This window comes from Ambystoma mexicanum, chromosome 10, assembly GCF_040938575.1.
Source record: "Ambystoma mexicanum isolate Mex_15411 chromosome 10, UKY_AmexF1_1, whole genome shotgun sequence".
In the NCBI taxonomy this organism is placed as follows: Eukaryota; Metazoa; Chordata; class Amphibia; order Caudata; family Ambystomatidae; genus Ambystoma; species Ambystoma mexicanum.
This window is the reverse complement of record NC_090932.1, coordinates 1,265,115,231-1,265,141,910: the sequence shown is the minus strand read 5'-3', so window position 1 is coordinate 1,265,141,910 and position 26,680 is coordinate 1,265,115,231. Positions and strand designations below refer to the sequence as shown.

The 26,680-nt window shown below is 48.5% G+C and overlaps 1 protein-coding gene across 1 annotated transcript in view; it reads left to right on the top strand.

The window, feature by feature from the left end:
- The first annotated feature begins 14,063 nt into the window (after positions 1-14,063).
- The window catches only part of PLBD2 (phospholipase B domain containing 2), a 212,580-nt gene continuing 199,963 nt past the window's right edge, over positions 14,064-26,680 (top strand). Inside the window, exon 1 of the mRNA XM_069619232.1 lies at positions 14,064-14,430. Within this exon, the coding sequence (XP_069475333.1) occupies positions 14,231-14,430 (200 nt within the window). The 5' untranslated portion in view covers positions 14,064-14,230. The remainder of the gene's footprint in view (positions 14,431-26,680) is intronic.

Below are 26,680 nucleotides of genomic sequence, written 5' to 3'. Positions count from 1 at the left end.
CCGCCAGAGTCCACCCAGACCCGCAGGGGACAACGAAAGAAGGCACGCCAGAAAAGAAGACAGCGACCGCAGAAGCTGATACACACGCGAAGATAAACGCTCTTCAGAGGACATGAGACAATCACACAGACGGCGTTTCGTAAGGTATGTTGAGACCAGGTCCCCCACTAGCAGCAACACCCCGCCGTCAGAGGAGGATCAAAGGAGGAAAGGATACGTGTGGGCCCTACAGGACAACACAGCGGCCACCCAACACAGCCCCATATTGACACTTCAAGTGAACGACACCCCACTAGAATTTCTCGTAGACACGGGAGCGACGGCCAACATCATCAGCGAAAGCGCATATCAGTCCCTGGCCACACGGCCCAGGATTAGAAAAGCCACAGTAGACATTTATCCCTATGGCTCCACGACACCCCTGCCATGCAAAGGCATGATCACAGCCTGGTGCACACACAAAGGGCACTCCACAAAGGTCCTGCTATACATTTTGGACACCGAAGCTAATAGCGGATTCATTTTGAGCTTCCGGACAGCAGTAGACATGGGACTAGTGCACATCCTATACCAGATGATGGCCCACAAGTACTTTGACAAACCGGATGCAATCGAAAACTCATTCCCAAAGCTCTTCACTGGCCTAGGCAAACTGCGAAACAGGAAAGTACACCTCCACATCAATCCTCAGGTCAAGCCAGTGGCCCAACACTATCGAGGTATTCCATTCAATATCCAGAGACAGGTGGAAGAAGAGCTGGACAAGCTCATCAAAATGAACGTCATAGAACCTGTGTCGGGCCCGACGCCATGGGTATCACCCATTGTCCCTGTCCCTAAGAAATCACCAGAAGGATCCATACGTTTATGCGTGGACATGCGCAGAGCCAACACGGCCATTGAAAGGGAAAGGCATCAGGCGCCCAGGATCACTGACATGATCCATCTTCTTCACGGGGCGAGAGTTTTCTCCAAGTTAGACCTCACGAAAGGATACCACCAAATTGAAATCGCACCGGAATCCCGTTACATCACCACATTCGTCACCCATCTCGGCCTGTTTCAATACAAAAGACTCAGCTTCGGCATATCCTCTGCCGCTGAGATCTTTCAGGAGGAAATTCACAAGGTGATCAGACACGTCCCCAACTGCCTGAACTATTCGGACGACGTCCTGGTCTACGTAAAATCACAGGAAGAACACGACGTGGCACTGCACAGGGTATGCCAAGCGCTGGACGATGCAGGGCTAACCTTGAACAAATCCAAGTGTGAATTCTCGAAAGGATCTTTGAGATTCTCCGGGCACATCTTCTCTGATAAAGGCATGAGACCTGACCCGGAAAAAGTAGAGGCCCTCAACTCAGCCACGCCCCCCGTGAACACCACAGACCTAAGGTCGTTTCTAGGACTAGCCAGCTACTGCTCCAGATACCTGAAAGACTACGCCACAGTCAGTAACCCCCTGCGCCTACTCACCCGGAAGGACACACCATTCATATGGTCAAAAGAGTGTCAAGCAGCGTTCGAGGCAATAAGAAAGGCCATCGCACAGGCCGAAGACCATGGCATACTTTGATGCCAGCCGCGACACTGAACTAATCGTGGATGCCAGCCCGCTGGGACTCGGCGCCATACTGACCCAGAAAGACCCCAAGGAGCCACACATCACACATGTAGTAGCATATGCCAGCCAGAGCCTGACAACCACGGAACAGGCATACTCGCAAGCAGAAAAAGAGAGCCTCGCGGTCGTCTGGGCCTGCGAATATTTTCATCTCTTCCTGTTTGGCAAGGAATTCACCATCATCACCGACCACCAGGCACTGCTTACCATATACGGGAGCCCCAAGGCCAGGATGCCGCCGAGAATAGCCAGATGGGGCCTACGCCTACAGGACTACAGGTTCCATATACAGCACCGCCCAGGGAAGGAGGAAAACCCAGCAGATTACCTCTCCTGGCATCCCATGTCCACGACAGCGTCTCAACTGTCCATAGCGGACGCGTACATAAACTACATCATACATCACCTTCAACCACTCCCAGTAGGGTGGCAGGAACTATCGATACAGTCAGAGGCGGACCCAGCGCTGCGAATTGCTCGACACTGCCTACAGACGGACAAGACGACCCTCATGAAACAACAGGCCAGAGGAGAATCGGAAACTACGAAGGAAGACGTCAAGTGGTTGGACCAGGTCCGGGAAGAGCCGACCGTGGTAGAGGACAACATTATATTAAAGGGATGCAAGGTCGTCATCCCGAGAACCCTCCGGGAGAGGATAGTACACCTAGCGCATGAAGGCCACAGAGGCGTAGTCGCCACGAAGCGCCTCCTTCGCCAGAAACCCTGGTTCCCTCAGCTCGACCGCTTGGTAGAAACCGTCGTGGGAAGCTGCCACGTGTGTGCGCAAGTGGCGCCCCCGCCACATCCAAACCCACTACAGTCATCACCGCTGCCGAACAAAGTGTGGGAGGAGCTAGCAGTAGATCTATTCGGACCACTGAACAACGGGACACACGTGGTCGTACTCATGGATGAACACTCAAGATACCCGGACGCCCAGATAGTAGAAAGCAGCGCCACATCGAGTGTCATCCCGGCACTCGACAGGATGCTCTCTGCCTATGGCATCCCCAAGATCATAAAGTCGGACAACGGTCCCACATTCATAAGTCAAGACTTCCGGCAATTCGCAAAGTACATGGGGTTCTAACATCGACGAATAACCCCCCGATGGCCTCAGGCCAACGGCATGGTCGAAAGGTTCATGGCCAACATAAAGAGGACCCTCCAAATCGCCCATGTGCAAAACAAGCTGTTCGAGCAGGCCCTTAACCAATTACTACGAGAATACAGGCACATGCCCCACAGCACGACGGGAGTGTGCCCAGCAGACCTGCTGTTCCGGAGACCGATCACCACAAGACTACCGGAGGACCCGAGGCCACAAGAACTGACGCCGCTAGAACAAGAAGCAAAAGCAAATGACACTGCGAGGAAAGCAAAGACAAAAGAGAGCACGGACAGGAAAAGGAGAGCTTGCGAGAACATAATGCAACCAGGAGACGAAGTATGGCTCAGGCAACCCAAGAATCGGAAAGAAGAAGCCACCTTTGCACCCACACCCCTGGTCGTGACGCACAAGAAGGGCTCCATGGTCACAGCACAAAGGGACGACTGCTCAATGGTGACCAGGAACAGCTCGCACTTCAAACGGGTCAGACGGACTCAAGAAGGCCAATGGACATGGGACAGAGACAGCGATGAGGACAGACCACGCGAAGAAGCGTACCAAGGAGACGGGGAAGAGTCAGAAGGTGAGGCGCACCTCCCCATACTCGCCAGGGAAGGACCAACCCCGAATAAGGCAAAACGACCGCAGAGGAGCCGCATGAAGCCAATGCGACCCATCGAGGAGATGGGGTAAGAGGGGAGCCCCTGAACTCGCATGTTAAAAAGGGGGGAGATGTCAGGTTGTCCACATCGTTGTGTGGGCGGGCCTCCGTTGAGGCCCAAAGGACGTGACGGCCCGGACGTGACGTCAGGGGAAGGGGGTGGGACGGGGAAGGTTCGGTAGTTCCACCGATGTGTTAAAGGAGAGTTCCGGGACTTTTTTTTTATTGTCCCTACGGTTCGGCCATGTGTTTTTAAGCATAACTCGGTAGATCGTGGAAAACTTTCCTATGGACCTTACCCGACTTTTCGTCCATTAACGCACTCGAAATCAGCCGCCATTTTATGATAATCCTATCACTTGCCGCATCGCCCTGGCTCACCTGCTTTTGCGGCACTAAATCAAATCCCCCGCCCCCGAGCCTGACATCAGCAGACGCGTACCGCCCATTTCCCAACGCCAAAGCACGTTTCGTGTCAACAATCGCTGCGCCTCAGCTAATGAAGTGTCGCCATGGAAACGGCAGGACGCCTCTTTCCTCAATAAGTATAAACACACCGTTTCACAACACACAGCAGCAGATTTTCGATTCCATTACTCTCGCTGTGTTACTTTGAGTATTCTGTGACTCGTTTCTGTGCTCTGGTCAAATACCTTCGTTGATTGTAGCCCGTGTGAACAGATACCAGTACCACCGCTATAAATTATTTTACTTTCTTTACCACACAATGGCTACAATAATGCCGTATATGTACGAGCCCGAGTACACCGAGGAAGAACTACTGGAAAGGCAAGCACGCGAAAACGATGGGGATTCGGACGGCAGTTGGGAGGACCAGTCAACGGATGAAGAGCCTGGACCATGTCGCATGGACGGCGTCTCCACCTGGTGCACGTGCAATCGTTGCGAGCTAATGCCAACTGAGGAGGAGAACTGCTGCTGCCGTGAAAATTCCGGGTGCTTGGCCTACATTTCGGAAGGCGAGCCAAGTCCGCAATGCATCACCGAGCTGCCAGAGTTCAGGGAAGCCTGCCTCTCACGGACAGTGTTGAGGATGATGATGGTGCTTATGCACGAACTTTGCGGCACTGTTCGTCCGCGTAATCCGAGTAACGAGTAAGTATACTCTGGTTGTGATGTCAGTGATGCCACTACTATTTCATGGTCGTCTCCCACATATAAAACTACATCTACATATTATTCGAATGCATGTAAATTGGTTCCATGTTGTGCATTTTCTAGATAGAATTTTTTTCAAAGCAGAATGACATTTTTGTACCTGAATCGACAGTGATAAGAAAGTTGTCATTTTAATACAGTTTGCATCTTTCATTTTCACAGGTGGTACAGGCTGGTGGCCTATCGTTGCTTCACTTGGTGGCTTCACGGGAGGCTCGGACACCGCGTTCGGAGAGTAATACCTGCCTGTGCGGTACTTGCCATTAGACAACATTTCCCCAGCGACAGTGGACAATACCGCGGCTTTTCCCGGGATGTGCTGCAACCGCAACTTTACAATGTGTAATGTTTATTATTTATGTTCAATTGAAATTAAGATCTAAAATAAAACCCAACATATATTTTAACAATGGTTGTTTTGATTTTTTAAATGAATCTAGTGTGTCTCCATTGAATAGTCTTCCTGTGCCTTGTCTTGTCACACCACATGTCTCCGGCCAGCATCCTCCCTCACGCTGGCCGCCCACCTTCAATCCACATAACCGTTGAACCCATATGCAGCAGACATACATATGTTATTTTGCGGGTTGGCATCAAGCCTCCCGGCCTTGCCTCCTCCCCCAAAAATACTTACCACACCACTTTGTTCAGGGTCTCCAGGGTGAACTGCACCCATATATTCTCCTGGGAGGCTGAGGTATTTATAAACTCACCCCCCTGCCTTCCATGTACTAGATCCTGCAGCCTGCCTCTTACATGCAGTTAGATGGCCTCTCCTTGGTGAGGCCCTACGACAAACGAGTCTTGTCTGCACGACCACCGCCCGCACCGGGGTACTTGCGCTGGCAAGTGGAGCTGTCAGGGAGCGATAAAGGCCAAGAGGTGCCAAAGACCATGTACACTTCAAAGTGGTCTATAGAGCATGGGTTGTTGTTCCCATGTCTACCGCCAGACCCCGTGTCTCCTGCCAAGCATCTCCCCTCACGCTGGACGGCCCCCTGCAATCCACATAAGTGTGTCTCCATTCACGAGTCTTCCTGTGTCTTGTCTGCACGACCACCGCCCCAATCCACCCCCCGCCCTATCAAAGGCAGTTCGCACCGGGGTACTTGTGCTGGCAAGTGGAGCTGTCAGGGAGCGATAAAGGCCAAGAGGTGCCAAAGACCATGTACACTTCAAAGTGGTCTATAGAGCATGGGTTGTTGTTCCCATGTCTACCGCCAGACCCCGTGTCTCCTGCCAAGCATCTCCCCTCACGCTGGACGGCCCCCTGCAATCCACATAAGTGTGTCTCCATTCACGAGTCTTCCTGTGTCTTGTCTGCACGACCACCGCCCCAATCCACCCCCCGCCCTATCAAAGGCAGTTCGCACCGGGGTACTTGTGCTGGCAAGTGGAGCTGTCAGGGAGCGATAAAGGCCAAGAGGTGCCAAAGACCATGTACACTTCAAAGTGGTCTATAGAGCATGGGTTGTTGTTCCCATGTCTACCGCCAGACCCCGTGTCTCCTGCCAAGCATCTCCCCTCACGCTGGACGGCCCCCTGCAATCCACATAAGTGTGTCTCCATTCACGAGTCTTCCTGTGTCTTGTCTGCACGACCACCGCCCCAATCCACCCCCCGCCCTATCAAAGGCAGTTCGCACCTGGGTACTTGTGCTGGCAAGTGGAGCTGTCAGGGAGCGATAAAGGCCAAGAGGTGCCAAAGACCATGTACACTTCAAAGTGGTCTATAGAGCATGGGTTGTTGTTCCCATGTCTACCGCCAGACCCCGTGTCTCCTGCCAAGCATCTCCCCTCACGCTGGACGGCCCCCTGCAATCCACATAAGTGTGTCTCCATTCACGAGTCTTCCTGTGTCTTGTCTGCACGACCACCGCCCCAATCCACCCCCCGCCCTATCAAAGGCAGTTCGCACCGGGGTACTTGTGCTGGCAAGTGGAGCTGTCAGGGAGCGATAAAGGCCAAGAGGTGCCAAAGACCATGTACACTTCAAAGTGGTCTATAGAGCATGGGTTGTTGTTCCCATGTCTACCGCCAGACCCCGTGTCTCCTGCCAAGCATCTCCCCTCACGCGGGACGCCCCCCTGCAAACCGCATAATGCCACGACATATACACGTCATTCATTCACAAACACACCCCTGTTTCGAATTCTTTTTAACCCACTACATATTTCTAATGAGAACTTCTTTGCGCTTTGCTAGTCAACCCGTGAAGGTGCTGGTTGTCTGCTCTTCGTCTCTGTGAACTTCCGTGACCACTTTGAGCAAACTCATCAGTTTGCAACCTGTGAACTGCTCCCTGTTCTACGACAAGAAACTACTCTGATCCCTGCATCTAACTGTTTGCTCGTCAAGGTAAGGCCATGTACCATACTCATTTTGCGTCCAATTTCTTTTCGTTCAAGACAGTACATGCAAGGAACTAGTCACATGTTCTGAGTTTAGTGAAATTATTTTTGTATTTTTTTAAAGTTATTCAAATACTTATCCGCATGTGAATAACGTGTATAGTTCAAAGAACCAAAACATACCTTGCATTGAACCTTTTATGTATTTAATTTTTTAACACAATGGTATTCATAGAGAATTGTTGATCTTTACTTTTCAGAACTTTCCACAATGCCTGCCTGTTCCATTGGCGGTTGTCCTTCGAAGACCCATAATAAATCTGAAGGTACTATAATGCATGTTTTCCCTAAGACAATAGATCAGATAAGAGAATGGGTCCGATATTGCGGATATCCACCCTCTGAGCTTGAAAGTAGAGTCCTAGAAGTCTTTGCGGACAAGAGGGGTGATCGATACCGCATCTGCAGCAGGCACTTTACCTCTGACATGTACTCCACATCATTGCTAATAAAGAAGAACACACCGCGAGCGAGGCGAAAATTGCTCTCAACCGCTATTCCCACTCTATTCGTCCACATCCCTCCACTGGTGAGTCAAGTTTACGTATTTATCTCTCGGCCTTGCGGTAGTGTGTAGCATTAGCTAACAATAATTTCCCCATTTATGTATCCACTCAATATGAAGGCGGAAGATTCTCCATCCGTGTCGTTATTGCAGTCATCAGCCACTTCAAGCGCCTATCGGGTAATCTTACTTGGCTATTCTGCCACTGACTTGTTTTAGGCATGTAAATCAATAGTTTTAATTTATCGTGTAATTATTTTACCTAATGGTACACCCTTGTACTCGTCCTCTAGTCTTTGCTTTCAGTTATAATTATTGTTATCCAAAATAATTCAAGTACTGTCTTTCAGGGAGATGCTGAGGAGTCCAACGTATTGACGACTACCGTTGATGTCACTCAGATGCTCGAGGTACGTTTCAGGACAGTTCCATCGATGGAGATCATCAGATCTTGCATTCTTGTAGCGTGATTGTTACACACAATGTTTCTATCATTTTTAGCCATTGATATGTCCTTCTGTCGTCGCCCTCCTATGTGTCTTCTTTTTTCAATATTGTGTTCATTACTAATGAAAGTCCTATGTTTCAGGGAGTCGATGGAGCATTAGTCCAAGAAGAAGGGGGAGCGTGCAGTTACGGGTCGGCGCAACAGCTTGCAGAAGTGTGCACCGCAGTCACATCGTCCCTTGATGTTCTTATGCATTTCGAGGTATGGATACTGACAGCTCGATCAAGCGAGATCATATGACTTGATTACATCCGCTATACTTCCTTCTTTATTAACGCAAGTACTATGTTTCAGGGAGATGACGGAGCTTCTTCTACAAGAACATCACCCCTAGTAGTTGATGCAGATCTCTGGGTGGTGACACTTCCAACGATCGAGCAAATCGAATCATATTTAGATATCCATTATTTATTTTAGACAACTGATCATTTGTGCAGGTCTATTTAGATGAGCCGTTGACGCCTGCACAAACTTTATGTTCTTTTTATCAAAATAGAAAACCATACTAATGCAATTACTGTGTTTCAGGGAGTCACTGAAGCATCATCTTCAATAATATCATCAATGGAAGTCTATGAGGAGCCCGAGGTATGGATCTTGACAGTTCCATCTAACTAGATCAACAATGCGTGAATAATTGTCGTTTGAATGTTCTACACAAAGCGTTCATTCGTGTTTTGCTATTGAGATGTACGTGGGTATTGGTCCCCAAGTACATTTTGTGTTTTCGATATTATTATACATACTAATGAAAGTTCTATGTTTCAGGGAGTCGATGGAGCGTCAGTGCGTGATGGATGTGCTTATCATGAAAATATAGTCGTTGCAGCGCAAGAGGAAGTGAAGACATATACACACGAGTCGGAGCAACAGCGTCCTGATGTTGAAGTTCGAGGCAAGAAAGTTTCAAAGAAAAGAAAGCAAAAGAAGGTTAGTGTCCTGGTCACTATATTATGTTGTTTTTCACTGTTAATAGTTCAATACTGTAAGTTGTGTTTAAACTGAACACCCCTTTTCCAATCTGTCCTCTAGTTGCGAGTGGGTGTACGAACTAGATCTACACAGACAGTGAAGCGAACGAGAGATGTTGCTTGTCAAACCTTTTGGCAGGGACTTGAGACTGGAGAAGCATCGTGCCAATGGGAAGAATATGAAGTGATTGACAACGGAGCTATACCACCACCAGCCATTGATAGTGAATGTCCTCCTGGTAGTTCGGATGCAGTCGGAGATCAATTCACAGAATCCACACCCGCAAAAACTAAGACCGCGAGAAAGTTGAAGAAATTGTTTTATTCACCCATCGCCGGAGAAGGAACAGATGTTGCAATGGAAGAGAATGAAGTAGACGACAATGAAACACCATCAATATCACTGAACATAGCGGAAGACGATATCAGAGATTCTACCTTTCATGTGAGTGACATGTCCTCAACGTTACAGGCCGAACCAGCTGGGATGCAGAGTGACAGTATAAGGAAAGAGGCCAAATTCATTGTATTCGATAGTTGTTTGATTGATATTATTATTCGGATGAAATGTGGGCATTTGGTTGGTGGGGAAGTATGTGGGGAGCCATTGATTAATGTGACTCGTGCAATTCGAGGCACTAACCTTAAAATACATGCCACCTGTACAAAATATCATCCTTTCACATGGTCTGCACAACCTATGCTGGGACAACTGCCAGCAGGCAATCTACTTTGTGCAGCGGCTGCACTTTTTAGTGGTTCAAGTTTTAAAAAATTAGAGTCGTTCTTTCAGTTTGTGGGAATCCATTTCATTGCGAAAACTCAGTTCTACAAATACCAAACCGATTATCTATTTCCAGCCATTAGCGAAGCTTGGAGAATGGAAAAAATGTCTATTGATAGTACATTCGCGGGCAAACGGTTCAGGCTAGCCGGTGATGGACAGTGCGACAGCCCAGGATTTTCAGCCAAGTACTGCACCTACCACTTTCAGGACATGGAAAGTAAGAAAATTGTGAGTTCGGTGGTCGTGCAGGTGTCACAAAGTACATCCTCAGTGGCCATGGAGAAAGTTGGCTTTGTAGCATCATTGCAAGAACTACAATCGCGGGGAATGGTGATCGACCTGATAGCCACGGACAGACACGTTTCAATTGCCAAGACAATGAGAGAACAGTACAAAAATATAAATCACCAATTTGACGTTTGGCATCTTGCAAAATCAATCAATAAAAGATTGTCGGCTGCAGGTAAAAAAAAAGAATTGCAAGGTATTTCACAGTGGTCCAAGTCAATCAGCAACCATCTTTGGTGGAGCTCAAAAACATGTGGAGGGTCGTTGGAAATTCTACTGGAAAAATGGCGGTCAGTAATGCCACACTGTACAAATGTTCACCGATGGAACACGAACCAACATTTCCACAATTGTGAACATGGCCATTTGTCCACAGAGGAGGCACGGAAGAAGAAGTGGTTGATTCCTTCATCACCCACTCACAAAGCCATTGAAAAGATTGTATTTGATAAAACTATAACAAAAGCTTTGAGTGGACTCACGGAATTCTGCCACACAGGAGATTTGGAGGTGTTCCACAATATGTGCCTAAAGTACAGGCCAAAACGATTGCATTTTGGCATGGAGGGCATGATAAATCGGACTCTTTTAGCGGTCTTGGCACATAACCATAATGTTGGCCGTCAACAAAGTAGGACGACCGGAACTTTAGGGACGCTTCGCTACAATAAGGCCTTCACTAAAAGAAGTAAACAATGGGTGATCAAACCAGTGTTTGAGGATATGCAATATGAGTTTATTGAGAAACTTATTGTTGACGTCCTAGATAGGCACATAAATGGAGCTGTGAACGAACCTGTGCAGGGGACAACTGCATTGCCACCCAACATTGCATCTGTTCCATGTCCACCTAAAGAAGAACTCATTGAGAAATACACATCACGGTTTAAATGATTGTAATTTGATTGTCTGTTCTCTCAAGTCTCCTCATGTCGCAGGCCCATTGAATATGTGTATCTATGTATTGTGTAAATAAAAGTGATTCTAATATAAATCATTTTTCAATAAATATAGAATCTCTCCGTATTTATGGTTCTGTGTGGCTGCAAAGCACGCAGACAAAATGCAAAGATGGAGTGTAAATTTCAAGTCCTGTGAGAATGCCTTACACTGAATGTAGCTAACTTGGAATGTGTGCTCGTTCGAAGTGAAGGTCAGCTGCTTTGATTTTTTCTCGGGTGCCAGAATGGCCCACGACTCAGAATAAGGTTCTATTGTATTTTGACCTTGACAGGCCTGGACCACGTAAGAAACGATAATGAATATAATTTCAGAAACGAAAGCCATTTCATGTTCGTTCATTAGAAGAAATAACGTCGGCATAGAAGGAGTGGTATTTCGGGGCTGCCCTACGCACAGACGCAATGGAAAATGCAAATATAATGTAAGTAACTCTTTAGATGAGTTTATACCGCAATTTAATTACTATACAGTTGCTTTAAAGACGGGTTAAGTTGTACTTGTTCGTTCTATGTGGCATGTTGTTTTGTACCGCGCACTATCTTGGGGAGAACCGTCTACTTGGCCCCCTTCCCGCCCCTACCTGCAAGGCTAAAAACCTCGGGGTCATCTTCGACTCCACACTCTCCTTCTCTCCTCATATATCTGACGTCTCTAAGAAGTCACACTACCAGCTGCACCTCCTCAGAGGTATTCTTCCCTTCCTCTCCTTCCCCCAGAAGCTCACTGTCTCCCGAGCCCTGGTTCTCTCTAGGCTGGACTACTGTAACAGCCTCTATCTTAATCTGCCTGCCTCCACTCTCCGCCCTCTGCAACTTATCCAGAACAGAACTGCGAGACTTGTCCTTGGCCTCAAGCGGGCCCTTTTTATTTATTATTTATTATTTATTATTTTATTACGCTACTTACCTTGTACTGCACTTCCCCCCCACCTCCTCTCCTTGCACTTTCTCCTTTTCCCCTTACCTCTGCACTTGCGCGATCTGAATGACACCTGGCCTAGTAGGATCGTTTGTCTGTCTTCCCCTTGTTCCCCTCCCTCCCTGCCTCGTCGCGCCTTGAAACACTTGTGTATAGGCGCGTTACAAATACCATATCATATCATATCATACTTTTACGGAAGCACCTCAAAACCTTTGCTTCTGCTTTCTCTCTCCCTCTCCCCTGCTACAACTGGTCCACTGTCTGCGATCTCGGTCCTGGGCCCTTCCACTCTCCACCTGCACTCCCTGTCAACCCCTGCACTAGGGGACTGTCTCAGTATCCTACAGCCCCCCTTGACGTATAAAACCCAGTTGCACTGTCCTAGCTATGAAATAATTTCCAGACCTAATATATAAAATGAATAATTTTAATAAAGATCTGATGGTGAGACTAATTTCCTTTTTTTATGTTTTTCAAATAGATACATCGTCCATTATTGTCTGTGTCACGAGTACCAGACACCGGCGGATGGGTTTTTTAACCGCCAGTTGCTTCTCCACGTGAACAACGTTAGCACCCTGACCATTTTGTGGGACGATCGCCAAGTACAAGTATGCCCTTACGCGGTACTAACGGCTAGATGCAACATACAGACCGTTGTGGTGCCCTAGTGCCTCGTTGTTGGAATAGCCATGCGATTATCAGTGCGACCGAAGAGCTTATTTTATCGTAAACCAACACCATGTCTACTGCACACGAACATCGCTTGCCTCAAGACGAAATATTTTGGATCGAGAGCAAATAAAAATTCATTTATCTAAGACCCTGTGTACAGCAAAGGAACATTGTGTGCCTCGAAACGAACTTTTCGGAACGTGAACAAATAAAAATGCAAATCGCTGAATATTCTCAAAACATTTGATGTCCAATAAATGTACTTTGCCAAATGTACAATCTTGCCGTTTGCTTTTAAACCACTGTTTCATATTCCGAATTGTGGCGCTGTATTGTGAGATGATCTAAGACCCTGTGTACAGCAAAGGAACATCGTGTGCCTCGAAACAAACTTTTCGGAACGTGAACAAATAAAAATGCAAATCGCTGAATATTCTCAAAACATTTGATGTCAAATAAATTTACTTTACCAAATTTACAATCTTGCGGTTTAATTTAAAAGTACAGTTTCATATTCCCAATTGTGGCGCGCTGTGTTGTTTGAGCTCATCTGTGTTGATTTCCTGGTTCTGTGTGGAGTCGCGTATAAGACGCCTGGGCGCGTTTGCCTACGCAGCTCAGTCACGTCACGGATAGAGGCGGGGAATATGAATGTTTTGATCAAGTCTGTTTCAGGGGCGGGGGATTTGATTTAGTGCCGCAAAAGCAGGTGAGCCAGGGCTATGCGGCAAGTGATAGGATTATCATAAAATGGCGGCTGATTTCGAGTGCGTTAATGGACGAAAAGTCGGGTAAGGTCCATAGGAAAGTTTTCCACGATCTACCGAGTTATGCTTAAAAACACATGGCCGAACCGTAGGGACAATAAAAAAAAAGTCCCGGAACTCTCCTTTAAATAAAGAAGGTTGCAGCATACCCCGGCTCCCGCGTATCATTTACTGTGCAGGCAAGGGCCTACCCAGGGGACGCTTCAGGGAGAAGCGGAGCCCTAACAGGCCCCTGACTGCAACTATGAGTACTGTTCCTGCCCACGCCTGGACAATATTATATTCACCCCTTTTTGTAACTCCTCAATAAATACAGTTAGAAGCACCCCAGGCGTCCTGTTATCTTTCCAGGCCACGACAATAATCGGTTCCTTTTCTGAGTGCAGCACTTCTTTGTGAATCGGGGCAGTTATAATGATCCTGGCATTTATTCGAAACTGAGGAAATGGGTACACGTTATGCTGTGTGAATAGGATTAAGGCGCACCACACTCAGACATTTGTTTAAATGCAAGTTTGTTATGCGGGTCACCTGACTATGATGCATCTTGCATTATCCATTGAAGTAAACAGATTATATTGTTCTGGCTATAGCATTAATGAATGTCTACTTTATCACATGGGGAACACTTCGTCCACCAATGAGCCAGATTCCACTCCTATATTCTTACCTGTCCCCTCCCACCTCTTTTTCGCCCAGCTCCTCCTCCCCACGCCAATCACACTCATAAACCCCTTTCCCCTCCCGCCTGCAGTAGCCTGTTACCGCCCCATGAGCCTTTGCTCAATGCTCACATGATGTGATGCTGCTGGTGTTGGGCTGAAGCAGGACTTTGTGCACAGGAGTTTCTGGAAATGTGGCTGTGTGCGAGCCGCGGGTGGCAAGCGGCGGCGTCTCTGTGGCTTTCCCTTCTCCTGTGGCAGCCGGGAGCATGCGAGTCCCCGCTACGCTCCTCTGTGCTGCTAGACCCTTCGGGCCAGCTCAGGATTGTCCCCGAATGGCAACCGGGTGCCGTGGCCTGGGCCAACCTAACCGATCAGATCCAGGAGACGGGGTAAGCTCAGCTGGGACTCGGAATCGAATGTGTGGAGAGGCTGGCGGTGGCAGCAGGCGCAAGGACAGCAGAAGGGCGGCAGGGCTGATGGGGAGTGGACGACTAGCCTCAGCAGGGTCCACGGCTTGGTAGCATCAGCAGGGACCCCACAGGGACCCGTCAGCAGCAAGGTCCGGGGCTGAGTGTCGGCAGCCCAGGGGCTGGACGAGTGGCAGCAGCAGGGAGAGAACCGTTTTTAGAGTATATTGAAAAGCCAGAATACACCCTCGCGTTGGTCTTCTGCTACCCTGCAAATGTATAAGGATTAAATATTTTGAACTATAATTCGTTTGTATTAGTTTGGGCTATTACGTGGCAGAGCCATACACCTCGAAACTATTGCATTCGAGTACAGATGCGGAGAAATGGCATAGGAGGGAGGGACACAAAGATTGAAGGTTTTTTGGGGTTATTTATACACCCATTGACTGCCCATGGCCATGCTAATCGCTATGGCCATTCCCTCCCAGTTTCTGCCCCTCCTGGACCAAAGAACCTCCTCATGGAACACTTTTAGCTAGCTTTAATCAAGCCTTACCATCAAACTTTGCAATCAAAGCACCTGCCACTGTTTTCAAAGCAGTCTTCTGAGAGTTAATGACTGGGGGCTGTAACCGCGCTACTGGTGTAATAAATATGTGTAAACCAGGTCTGTCTTTAGCCCCTCTTAATTATGGGTGTCCTTCACTGAAGTCCTGTTAAAAACCAGCATTGGCTGAGACAACAGTTTTGGCTTGTGTTTAGGATTGGGCATTTGCAAGTTACTGCTGCTAGATTTTACATTTTGCACCTGCTACCATCAATAACCAGTTAATATTGCTACGGCAGTGCCTGGAAATTACCTTTCCCATGCCTACATGAAAGCCCAAACGGTTGTTATTACCAATGGTTGTATTTGTTTGTTGTCTAAATGAAGGGCACTCTCCTAGATGATGCTGCCACAAACACATCTGTAGGTGCCCGTTTTCATGCTTGTCTCGGTTGGTTGAATAGTCAGCTTTTCAATTGTTTTCTGAAGGTAAGGTGATCTTCTGTCGTGCTTATTTCCTTTGGGATTGAGAGCCATAGATTGGCTATTACACGGGAGAATGCGGTTCCTCTGAATTCCCTTTTTCCATAGTGTTTCGATTTGGAGGTCGTTGCTTGATCGTAGGCTTCTTCCTGGTTGGTAGCGGTTGACTTTGGCTTGGAGGAATTCAGCTCCTTGTCCATGTAGTGATTTGTGGGCGATGCAAAAGGCTTTGGGCTTTGAAGTTAATGCATTTTTTTTACTGGGAGTCGGTGTATGATTCTCAGGGCTGGTGTGATGTGGTCTCTTTTGTTTAGTCTCAGCGGTATGTTTGCTGCAGTATTTTGGATGTGTTTTTAAGTGAGATGTTTTGCTGTTCGCATAGTAAATTCTCGACAATACTAAGGGGATGATTGCGAGTGCTCTGAGTGGGAAGGAGAGGCAGAAGAGGTTTCTTCTAATTAGTCGTAGGAGGTAGAAGCATTTCTCAGCTATTGAGTTAACTTGCGGTTCCAGTGAGAGTCTGTTGTCCATTAGTATTCCCAGGTTCTTTATCACGGCAGATGCTTCCGGTTGGGTTCCCATGCCTGGTGGCCAGTTCACTAGTTGTTGTTGCATTGTCCACTGGGCAATGATGAATTGAAAGGTTAGAAGTGGTACATCAAACTGAAGCTCTATAAAAATCATCAACTTGTAATTATCTGATGCAAGTACAATGCCAACATATAATGATAATGAAGTGTTATTTATATAGTGCTTTGCAGAGCACATATTTACATACAATATCACCCCACCGAAATTGTTACTCATTTATCAACCTCAGAAGGATGAAAGGCTCAGTTGGCCTTGCCGGGTTTCGAACCTGCGACCTGCAGATCATGTTCAGATCACAGCAGGGAGCGCTCAACCCGCTGAGCTATCTTACCGGCTGATATATATACTAGGAATATAGAAATGCCTAGTAAATTGAGCCTGCCACTGTTGTCTGATGGCAAAAGCCATAGAGTTCCTTACTGTACCAGGACAATACCTGTAATCCTGGACCCCCCCAAAGGAAGTAATCTCCTAAGCCTTCAACATTATATTTTTCTAACTCCTGGCCCCTTTACTAAATCTTAAACGACAGCAACAAACAAAATGGTTAACAATATTGGTTTCCCTCCTCTTCCTGCTCTGCTTTGAGGCTAGAAAATGTAGAACCTGTACTACAGGGGCCGAAACAGGATGTACTCCCTGCTGCTGGCACCACTTCTCCCACTGCTGCCATGCAGCACTATAGCCCCTGCGTGTGGAAGGGGCACAGGATTCTCTGATGAATAAGGCAGCCTGTTCCAAAATCCATTCCATATTCCATTGTCGCCCGACTCTGCATGCCAGCAGCCTGAGGCTCTGTACCTGAATCAGTGGATCAGTGGATGGGGATGATCTTCTGGATCGGACATAATGTTCTCCCACCACGTTTTGCGCTCCCGGCAGATACTCTGTCGCGATAGCCACTTGCTAGCAGAGTTAATAATGCCAGAAGTCCTTTACCAATTCTGCCAGCATTCTCGATCTGGTACCTCCCAGATGATTGATTTATCTGACCGCTGATATGTTGTCCATCCGAAGAAGGATGCAACATTTCAAAAGGTCCTTCGTGAGTGCTTTGACTGCGAATGTCCCACTTGGAGTTCCAGGCTGTTGATGTGCAGGGCTAATTCCTCCTGTTTTTAGCTGGCCGCATCTTGCGCCCCAACCTAATCTGCTCACGTCAGACTCTATGTCCAGGTCTGGGGTGTCTCCAAAAATGGTGGGTCTGTTCCAGTTATCCATTGCCACCACATAAGCTCTGCTCGTGCCTCGCCGTCTAGGGGAATGAGCTGGTGGTAACCGAGCTCCTTCTGCAAGTGTGTGATCTTCAGCCTCTGAAGAGCTCTGTATTGCAAAGGACCCAGTAAGATCACTTCTATGGAGGATGTTGGCAGACCCACTACTCTGGCTACACTCAGAAGCGATATAACCTGCTCCTTCTTGATAGCTCTGTGTTTGGGTGCCGGGAGTTCCAGTGTCGCCTTGGTAGTGTCTACTACGAAGCACAGAAATTCAATGATTTTGTTGGGAGTTGGGTCCGACTTCTCTCGGTTTGTTAGGAACCCTAGTGATGATGGGAGAGAAGTCGCCTCTTGCTCTTGTTTGAGCAACAGTTGTTAATCTTAGCTTAGGAAGAGAATGTCATCTAGGTACGGTAGCATTCGTACACCCCTCTCGCAGCTGGCCTTGTGAGCTTGGTGAACACCCAGAAAGCTGAACGAAAGGCAGGCATTTGAACTACCAAACCTGTCCCTTCCACAGAAAGCATAAAAAGGGGGCGATGTTCGACAGTGTCTGGTGTGGTCAGATATGCATCTTTGAGGTCCAGTCGCAATTGGCAGTCTCCTTTTTGCGGGATGTCTCGGAGGAGGTGAATTCCCCCGATCTTGAAATGCTGGTATACAAGCCAGCTGTTGAGTCCCTTGAGACTTATCACGGGCCACACCTTTCCCTTTCTGTGTACTAGGATAATATTGCTGTTGTATTCCCTTTCCTGCGCAACACCCTTCTCTATATCTCCTTTCATCCTGAGCTGATCTAGTTCTGATCCAATAACTGTGCCTCTATTTGAGCGGATCCTATCGGCTGTGGTAGCTGATCCTGTTGTGGGAATACCACAAACTCTAGTCTGAAACCTGGTACTGTCTGTAATACTCATGCATTGCCTGGAATCGCATAGTTTTAGGTATCTTGCATGGACCAGGCCCAGTTGTCTGCCTATTGATGAGGCCTGTGGGCTCCTCCCTTATATTTTGCACCCATGGGGCATTGGGTAAGAGGCTGGGCATTGCCAATTTAAACAGACAAGACTCTTTTAGCTTCTGGAATGTCATCTCCCTTCAGGGGCTTCTCCATTCCCCCTTTGTCTTGAACCGGGGGAGTTGAAGAGGGTTTCCTCTTCCGGGTCGCTTGACTCACCTGATTTTCAACCCTGACTTGAGGGTATAAATGGGAGGGACGTTCTCCTGGACTATCGTCCTCCTTCTAACTGCCCTTCTTGTGCCTGGGCGGGTCTTTTTAGCTGGAGGCTCTCATCAGCATCTCTAGCCTATCTTGAAGAAGAAGCTTAAACCCCCGCCCCCTGGGACACTGCCTGTACCAGGAAGTTTCCCAGCACTCTTTTAAAGCTGAGGGTCGGGTCTGAATTCCCCGTCCTCGAGATAATCTTCACCTTCCTCAGTGCTTTCCTCTGGCAAGGGCCGGCGTGCCAAGTCGCATCGTACTAGGAGACGTGGATCGTGTCCGTGCATTTGTTTTCAGTGAAGGAGGCGCAAGCCGGTGTCTCCACATGAGCGAAATTGCTTGCAGACCCGGCTCATGCCTTTGCTTTATTTCGGCTGCCTAACGAGGCACGTACACCTTGCAGCGTAAATATTCTCCTCACTGCTGCGCTCTGATCATTCACCAATGCGAACGCTCTACAATATGTCTTGTCGCGCTTATCGTATACATCTCCTGTCTACGCAGTTGATAACGTGCTGCCATATACACTACAGTCTACCAGAGTGTGTAAATCAATCACCATACAGTCTACACAGAGGATTTAAATCTATCCCTGTCCGAGAGTAAAACGTCCACTACTACTGCGATCTAGATCAATAAAGACACATTTTCAGACTATAGTAATGCATCCAAAACGGAGCAAGCCCAAGGTAGAACTTATCTGCTGGAAAGCAGCAAAAGAAGAGGAAGGGACCTGGACATGACATGGGAAGGTCTGGAGGGTCATCGTGTCTGGATTTTGAAGAGGAAACTACTGAAGGAGCAAAAGACTTATGAGAGAGAGTTATTTTGAAGTGACTAGAACATTTTTTAATGTTTAAAAGTTCTTATGGGAATCCTTTTTTGAGATTTGAAAGCTGCTGGAGGGTAGTATTAAAGAAGTTAAAACATAATGCTCGCCTCCGGTCTTGACATAGACTTTTAGATAATTCCAAATTGGCTTAGGGTCTGGGGGAGAAGAAATGCTATCCCATGCATACACAAAGCGCAAAACTGTTCTCTTTGCCAATGCTTTTTTTACAGACACCACGTGGTCTCCAGACTTCTCCTTGCTCACTCAGTGCTGTTCACTCTCCAATGCATTTTTCAAAGGGATATTTTGACTTGTTCTGTTTTATGCCTGCTTCCGCTCGGGCAAGGGGGTTATTTGTGTAAATAAAAAAAGTGTAAAAGGTAGCATTAAATCGTAGAAAAATATCACATGCACCCTAGTTCTATCACTAAACCAGAAGGATCCTGCTATGCATCAAAATGCAAAGGCTGGTTGGGAAATACCCCAACAATTTCAGCATGGTAAGCCATCAATTCCCCAAAATCAGTATCAAGGCTGCATGTGCTGCAGGGGCAGCCACGTTATTCTTTGCTTAATTGCAGAAAGAGTTACGTCATTGCAACCCAGAAGAAGGAACGTATTCACGAGATGTCTGCGGTAATGAGCAAGTTGCTCAGAATTGCAATGAAGGCGTTTTAAGGGGCACGTGGTGGACTGTGGCCAGGTTGGCAGTTGTCACTGACACAGCGTTGCTGACAGGAGCCCGCACCTCAACCCGTTGCTTCTCACACATATGGAGAAACATTTGAGAATTATTTGAAACTTGGATAGATCACTGAATCAATGTACCGCCCTGATGAAGGTTTTTTGTAACCGAAATGCATTGGCATCTGTACACATAATCCTAACCTGATTTAGTGCAGCCTTATTGAATATGATAGGATAATTTTCAAAAAGAGCTACGCAAAAGGGATGTGAATAACATTTCCATAAATCATCACATTTGATGGCGATAATTTATTATTATTAATGCTGTGGATAAACTATTTGATGCATAATCTTCCGAATGTGCAGCCCTCTTTAGGGCCAACTGCGAGCAACAGTTTTTGATAGAGCAGATTTACTCTACCTCTTTGTTCATCAGGTTGGAAGAGTTGCCAGCTTCGAGCTTGTCTTAAGATCTCAGGAGGGGTTTATATTGTTGGTGGTAGGGAGGAATCTGTGATCACGGCTCCGCCCATGTCGACTAATAAATGGCTGACTGCCATTATGGCGCGGCGCAGTCATCACATAGATCACTGTGCCCTGCATCCCAATAACGGCCTTCCCCCCAACCCCCTATTCACTTTTTCGGCGGCACGCCGTGAAGTGTGCCACTGTCTCTCCTCCGACCCTGCGGCGTCAGTTCTCACCCACTAATGTATTTTTTTTCTTTTTCTTTGTCCCCCGATACCATCTAATGGAAGCGGGGGACAGTCCTGCTCCCATTAGTCAGTGTAGTTTGGGTCGGCATGTTGTTACCGTGCAAAGGTGTAGTAATTAAAGTGTCGCAGTGTTGGGGCGACATTTTTGTATTATTCCGTAGGGAGATATTTAGCTCCTAGTTAGTGCCTGGAGTAGCCTGACAGCAATAGATACCAGGAGCTACTTTTTGCATCGAAAGACCACTGCATGGTCCCTTGCTGGGGGAGGCAGCGGCAGAGAAAACGAACATAAGTAGGTTCCATAGACCGAAAAGGGTGGATGCTGAAGAGTACCACGAGTACCACATGTGTTGTAAGTACAAACCCTGTGATTATATGGTCATGGTTTTCAAGTGGTGTTGGTAAAGGTACATTAAAGCCTCTTGAAGACAGTCAAGACATAATGGGCCATATGTAATTGAATACAGTTTGCATCTAACTGTGAAGCTTCTTCGCTCAAGGCAGCTCCTGCCTGATTGGTGTGTGCCTCACACCCTCCTGCTCATCAGATGTTGTTCTTGATCCCTGCTGTGTGTGCTCACTTCCAATCCAAAGCTTTGGAGAAGGAAGGACACTTTATGCACTATTGGAGTATGTGGACTGCGCTGAATGAATCCTATCATTATGACCATTTGTCACTAAACGGATGATGTGCCTCCGAGCAACATTTATAATGGGGACGAACGCATTATTTGTATCCACGGAAAAACATTTCTTTTTTTCATGCCTGAACAAACAGTCTTCTGATTAATTATGTTAGTCTGAATTTTCCATTTCCTTGCCATTTGGAATTCATGACCTAGCCGTTTCAGGACCCGGATAGCTCGGATCTCGTTAGTTGAGGACAACTTGCTTAGCATGCACCAAACTAGCATGGAAGGGTTTCCCCGGGAGATGCTGTTGCTGAATTGGCTGGTCTAGGACCGTTTGTTTTGTTCCTTTTCATCTGCATGATAAGAAGGGAGCGCTGAAGAGCGATGCAGAAAACTAGAACCTAATGAATTTCTTCCAGCTGTAACACTCGCAAACCACCTTCAGATGTCTGCTGCCCTATTCACGAGCCCCCCCTTGTCATCTGCCACCTATTGACCGAGAGATCGCGCAGCAGCAGAGAATAATTCAGAATCCATGTATCTGGAGGTTCCTGGTATCTAGTGGAATTCACAATGTGTCCACTGGTGGCTAAATTTAATCCGGGGGGGGGGGCGGTGGGGGAACATCCAAAGCCCCCCACCCCCGAAACCCATTTTCAGGTTGTCTGCTGAGAAGCACTGGTGACAATGGCCCTCATTACGACCCTGGCGGAAATCGAAAAACGATGGCGGAAATGCAATACCGCCATCGAATAGCGCTCGGTGCGACTATGACCCGTCACCGCAAAGTACGAAGCCATTAGCGACACCGTAGTGAACGCCAACGCTAACTGCACCAAGCACGCGCGCGCGCGCCATGCCAAACCGCAAACACCACCATGGTGCAACGGTACGCCAATTCCGACCCTAGCGGACATGTACCTAACGCCATCAGGCATGGCGTAATGTACCATTCCGCCATGGCGAGAAGTACGGCATCGCGAATCAACCGTAAACGGCCCCACTGAGTGCCTGTACACCGCTCCCTGCCCACAAAGTACAACCCCCCGTAGGTGCAATGAAGTCACAATGCAACCATTGAAATGTACAAGTCACCCATGCATACCAACGAACAAAAGAAACACAAGAGGGGCCAATGGGAGCTGCAGGGCACAGATGGCACGAATACAGAAGCAATCCCAATGGACATGACCACAGTCCCCCACCAAGAAACGCACGCAAACACAGGCACCTGTGACCAGCAATATTCCGATAATCACATCATTCCACCAGTCCACCTGGCTGACCGGCATCTGTTACACAAAACCCAATCCCCCGCCCCTGAGCATGACAACATTCAAACTGTCATATAGGCAGCCCCCATCCCTGACCTCACGGGCTTAGTAGGCAAACGTGCCCAGTACAGTACCACGCAACTAAACCCCGAAGCTGGAACCCAATGCAGATCTCCTCACAATACATCGCCCCCCAAATAGGCATATGCCACATCACTTGCAAAGAAAAACGCTACACGGGCCAAATCAGAATAGAAATTTATGCACATCAAAGTCACCAAGCCCATACAGCCATCAGGCCATGAACTCCAAAACACTAATCACCATTGTGGGCTGCATCCGCAAGAAATGACCAGCCACTACTTGTGTGTCGCCCTGTTCCCCCATGGTACACAGAGCCACATTCACGTACGAAAAGGCAACATGGAAGCGCACAGAACCGCAGGGCCGTCCCAATGGGGAGGCACTAGTCCAGCTGAAAGGCCGAAATGTTGCTCCGAGCCACCAGTACTGCGTAAGGGCATGTGGGCCATTGGCGATCGTCCCATAAGATCGTAATGCTGCTCCACTGATTAACACGAAGCAGCAGGTGTCGGGAGTAAAATCCATCTGCAGGAGTGGCATACAGATGGCAGTGGCAAAAGGGGAGGAGATACCTGTCAACCAAAAGAAAAGAAAAAGAACAGAATGGCCATCAGAACCACATTCGAACAACTCACTTCAATGATCACACGAAATCCACAGCCATATGCATGCTAGCCCACTCAAAAGGATCATCACCACCCCAAAACCACTTGCGACTCATAAACATCTATATCGAGGTGCAAACACCATCACAAACGAGTGTACCTGTGCATGCGTCTGTCAAAACAGAATCCATCAGATGGGAATGTTAACGTGCATGGACACAAGTGTCTGAGTGCGCCTCGAGACAGGGAGGGCTCAACAAGGCCAGATAGACGATGGTCCCACTATGGCAGCCCTGCATCACATAGCGTAGGGGAGGCGGATAGATCCCAAGAAGCCCTGTACATGGCAAACTCTGTATCAAATCACCTGCCCATGCATCCATTCATCATTCCCTCATCCCGGGATCAAAACGCCTGAATAATTACTCACATAACATTAGAAACATCCATTGAGTCTGTGCGTTATGCAGCCTGCAAAATCCACAGTGCCCCAGCCCGTAATTCCAGTGTTGTGAAGTAACATGTATTTGGGAACGGCCGGCCTCATCGCCCACGTAGCTATTGCGCATCCCAAACTATTCATATCAATCATTGCTCCCTCGCCATGGGCCCTGTCTCAAGGACATTGAACAATAGAACGTTATATTTGCAGTCAGACCTGTGGGCATCTCCTCGCCGCTAGCTGGAAACCGAAAGCGCCGCCCTTCGAATTCCTCATTTGCAACACCACGTCGGAAAGGCATCTGTGGCCGTTTGAAATCACTAATTATTCCATCGAGTGCGGCTGTGTGTGAAAATGGCAACTGCCTTCACCCACGAATGGGACGCCCCGCCCGTCGTTGCAACTCGGTACAGTGATGCATGAGGGCCCACCGTTACTCGAGTACTACGTTCCACTGACCCTTCACAAGTCTGTTCGCGACTGCACAGATAGTATGGGAAACAATGGGACCACAGCAGAATGAACATATCAATCCAATCTTACACGGCCATCGGGTACAAATACATGATAGCAATAGCAAGATACCATTCCCCGAATTGCAGCGTTGTGCGCGTGACGTGCTCGGCCAAAGGGGAGAGCAGTTTGCACAGGTGGAATGAATCACCACAGGTGGAGGCCATACAGCCTGAAAACACATAAATTGCACAGCCAGTCTCCTCCCACAACCACACCGAAATGCTACCGGCAGGACTCGCGATGTTGGCCCTGGGGGACCTGATAGCACTGCAAGTGCTCCAACTCCAAGAAGAAGACGAACACCAACTACAACCAGCCGCACGGAGGAGACGCAGGAGGAGGAGGAGGCCAAGGCAGGGCCAGCAAGGCCCACCAGCACAGCCACTACCACCACGCAGGCAGCCCGCAATACCACGCCTCCGAGCCCATCCGTTCAACCTCACTGATGAGCAGATCCACACCCTCTACCGTCTGGACCGGGACACCATAGCCGCCATTGTGGACATGACACAGGCTGACCTTGTCAGCATGATAGATAGCCCAACCGCCATCCCACCCCTACTGAAGGTGGTGTCTGTACTCCACTTCCTGGCCACAGGCACCTACCAGCACACAGTCGGACAGTTGCATGGCATTTCTCAGCCACTGTTCTCACGGACACTATTGCAAGTGCTCGATGCCCTCCTGCAGCACGCAGACTACTACATCTCCCTACCACGCTCGGAGCAGGAAATTACAAACACGAAAGTGGGATTCCATGCACTTGGCGGCATACCGGGTTGCATTGGTGCCATCGACTGCACCCATGTTGAATTGGTCGTCCCACATGCCATGGAGGCCCAGTACCGCAACCGAAAACAATTTCATTCCCTGAATGTACAAATGGTGTGTGACTCCAACAGGATCATTACACATTGTTGTGCCCGATTCCCTGGATCAACCCATGATTCTATGGTCTTGAGGAACTCTACAATACCACGCTACATGGAGCGACACGCAGGGAACAGATCCTGGCTACTCGGTGAGTCTCATTACATGCATGATGATGTGGGGTATGTGAATTGGCAATGACCTGGCAGGAAGGGGGGGGGGGTGTGCGTACGTATCAATGGCATTCCACATAATTCGTTTATCGTCCACATACAGGTGATGCTGGATATCCACTGAAGAGATGGCTCCTCACACCAGTCCGGAACCCACGGGACCAGCATGAGGAGGACTACAACCATGCCCACTCACGTACCCGTGTAGTCATAGAACAGGCATTCGGCCTACTGAAGGGCCGTTTCCGCTGCCTCAGCAGGTCTGGCGGGGCACTCCTGTACCGCCATGAGAAGGTTGCAAAGATGGTGATGGCATGTGTCATGCTCCACAACATGTGCGTACGTAGAAATGTGCCCATGCCCCCTGACGCAGAACTGCAAGCACCTGAAGATGGTCATGATGAGGGTGGGGATGTGGCAGCACCTCATGGAGTCTGCGAGGCACCGGAGGCCCGTGACATTCGTCAGCATCTCATTGATGTATGCTTCTAGCACTCACGCCTGGTGGCTGATACATGGACACGGGACTCGTGGCACTGCGTGTGTCTGGGACATGCACAACATGGACTGTACGCCTATGATGGCCTAGTACACAAAGATCAATGTCCACACATCTCATTGGTTGATCGTGCACTTTTAATGGCATATGTGATGTCATGTTGAACACCCTATCGACCCGCCACCCAAGTGAGCCCAACACACCCCCTCCACCCTCCTACCTCCCCCCCGAACACCAGTGTCCAAAGATGCTCATTGTCAGTGGGCTGTCGCTATTGCATGCCCCCTCTGCGGGTATCAGGGGCACCCCTGCCTGTGGAGCGCAGGTTCCTTCCAGATCTACGTTGGGGGCTGCCCTGGACGGAACTTGCAACGGATGATGTGTCTGCCTGCTCACGTCCATGCATGTCCCTAAGGGTTTGCGAGAGCTCAGTGAGCACACGGCGCACTGCGGCAAGTTCGGCACATACGTCCTTGGCCGTCGCATGCAGTTCCCCCCTGAGGCTCTCGGTGCTACTCTCCATTTGGACTCTCAGGCTCTCGGTGCTACTCTCGATTTGTGCCCTAAGTGTCTCAGTTGATGTTTCTATGTCTGCCTTAGTGCCCCCACATTCATCAGCATGGTCCTTGAGGAGCGTGGCCAGTTGCTGCTGTTGTTCGATCAACTGGTCGAGGGACTGTTGCCTCTGCTGGGCCATGGCCATTTGCGGGGGTGTCACAGAGGGGCTGTTGTCCTCATGTTGCCTTGCCACAGGGCTTGTGGGGGATGGCCAGTCGTCGTCTTGTGGGTGCCCCTGCGTGGTATCCTCATGTTGTACGGGATGGGACAGACAGGGG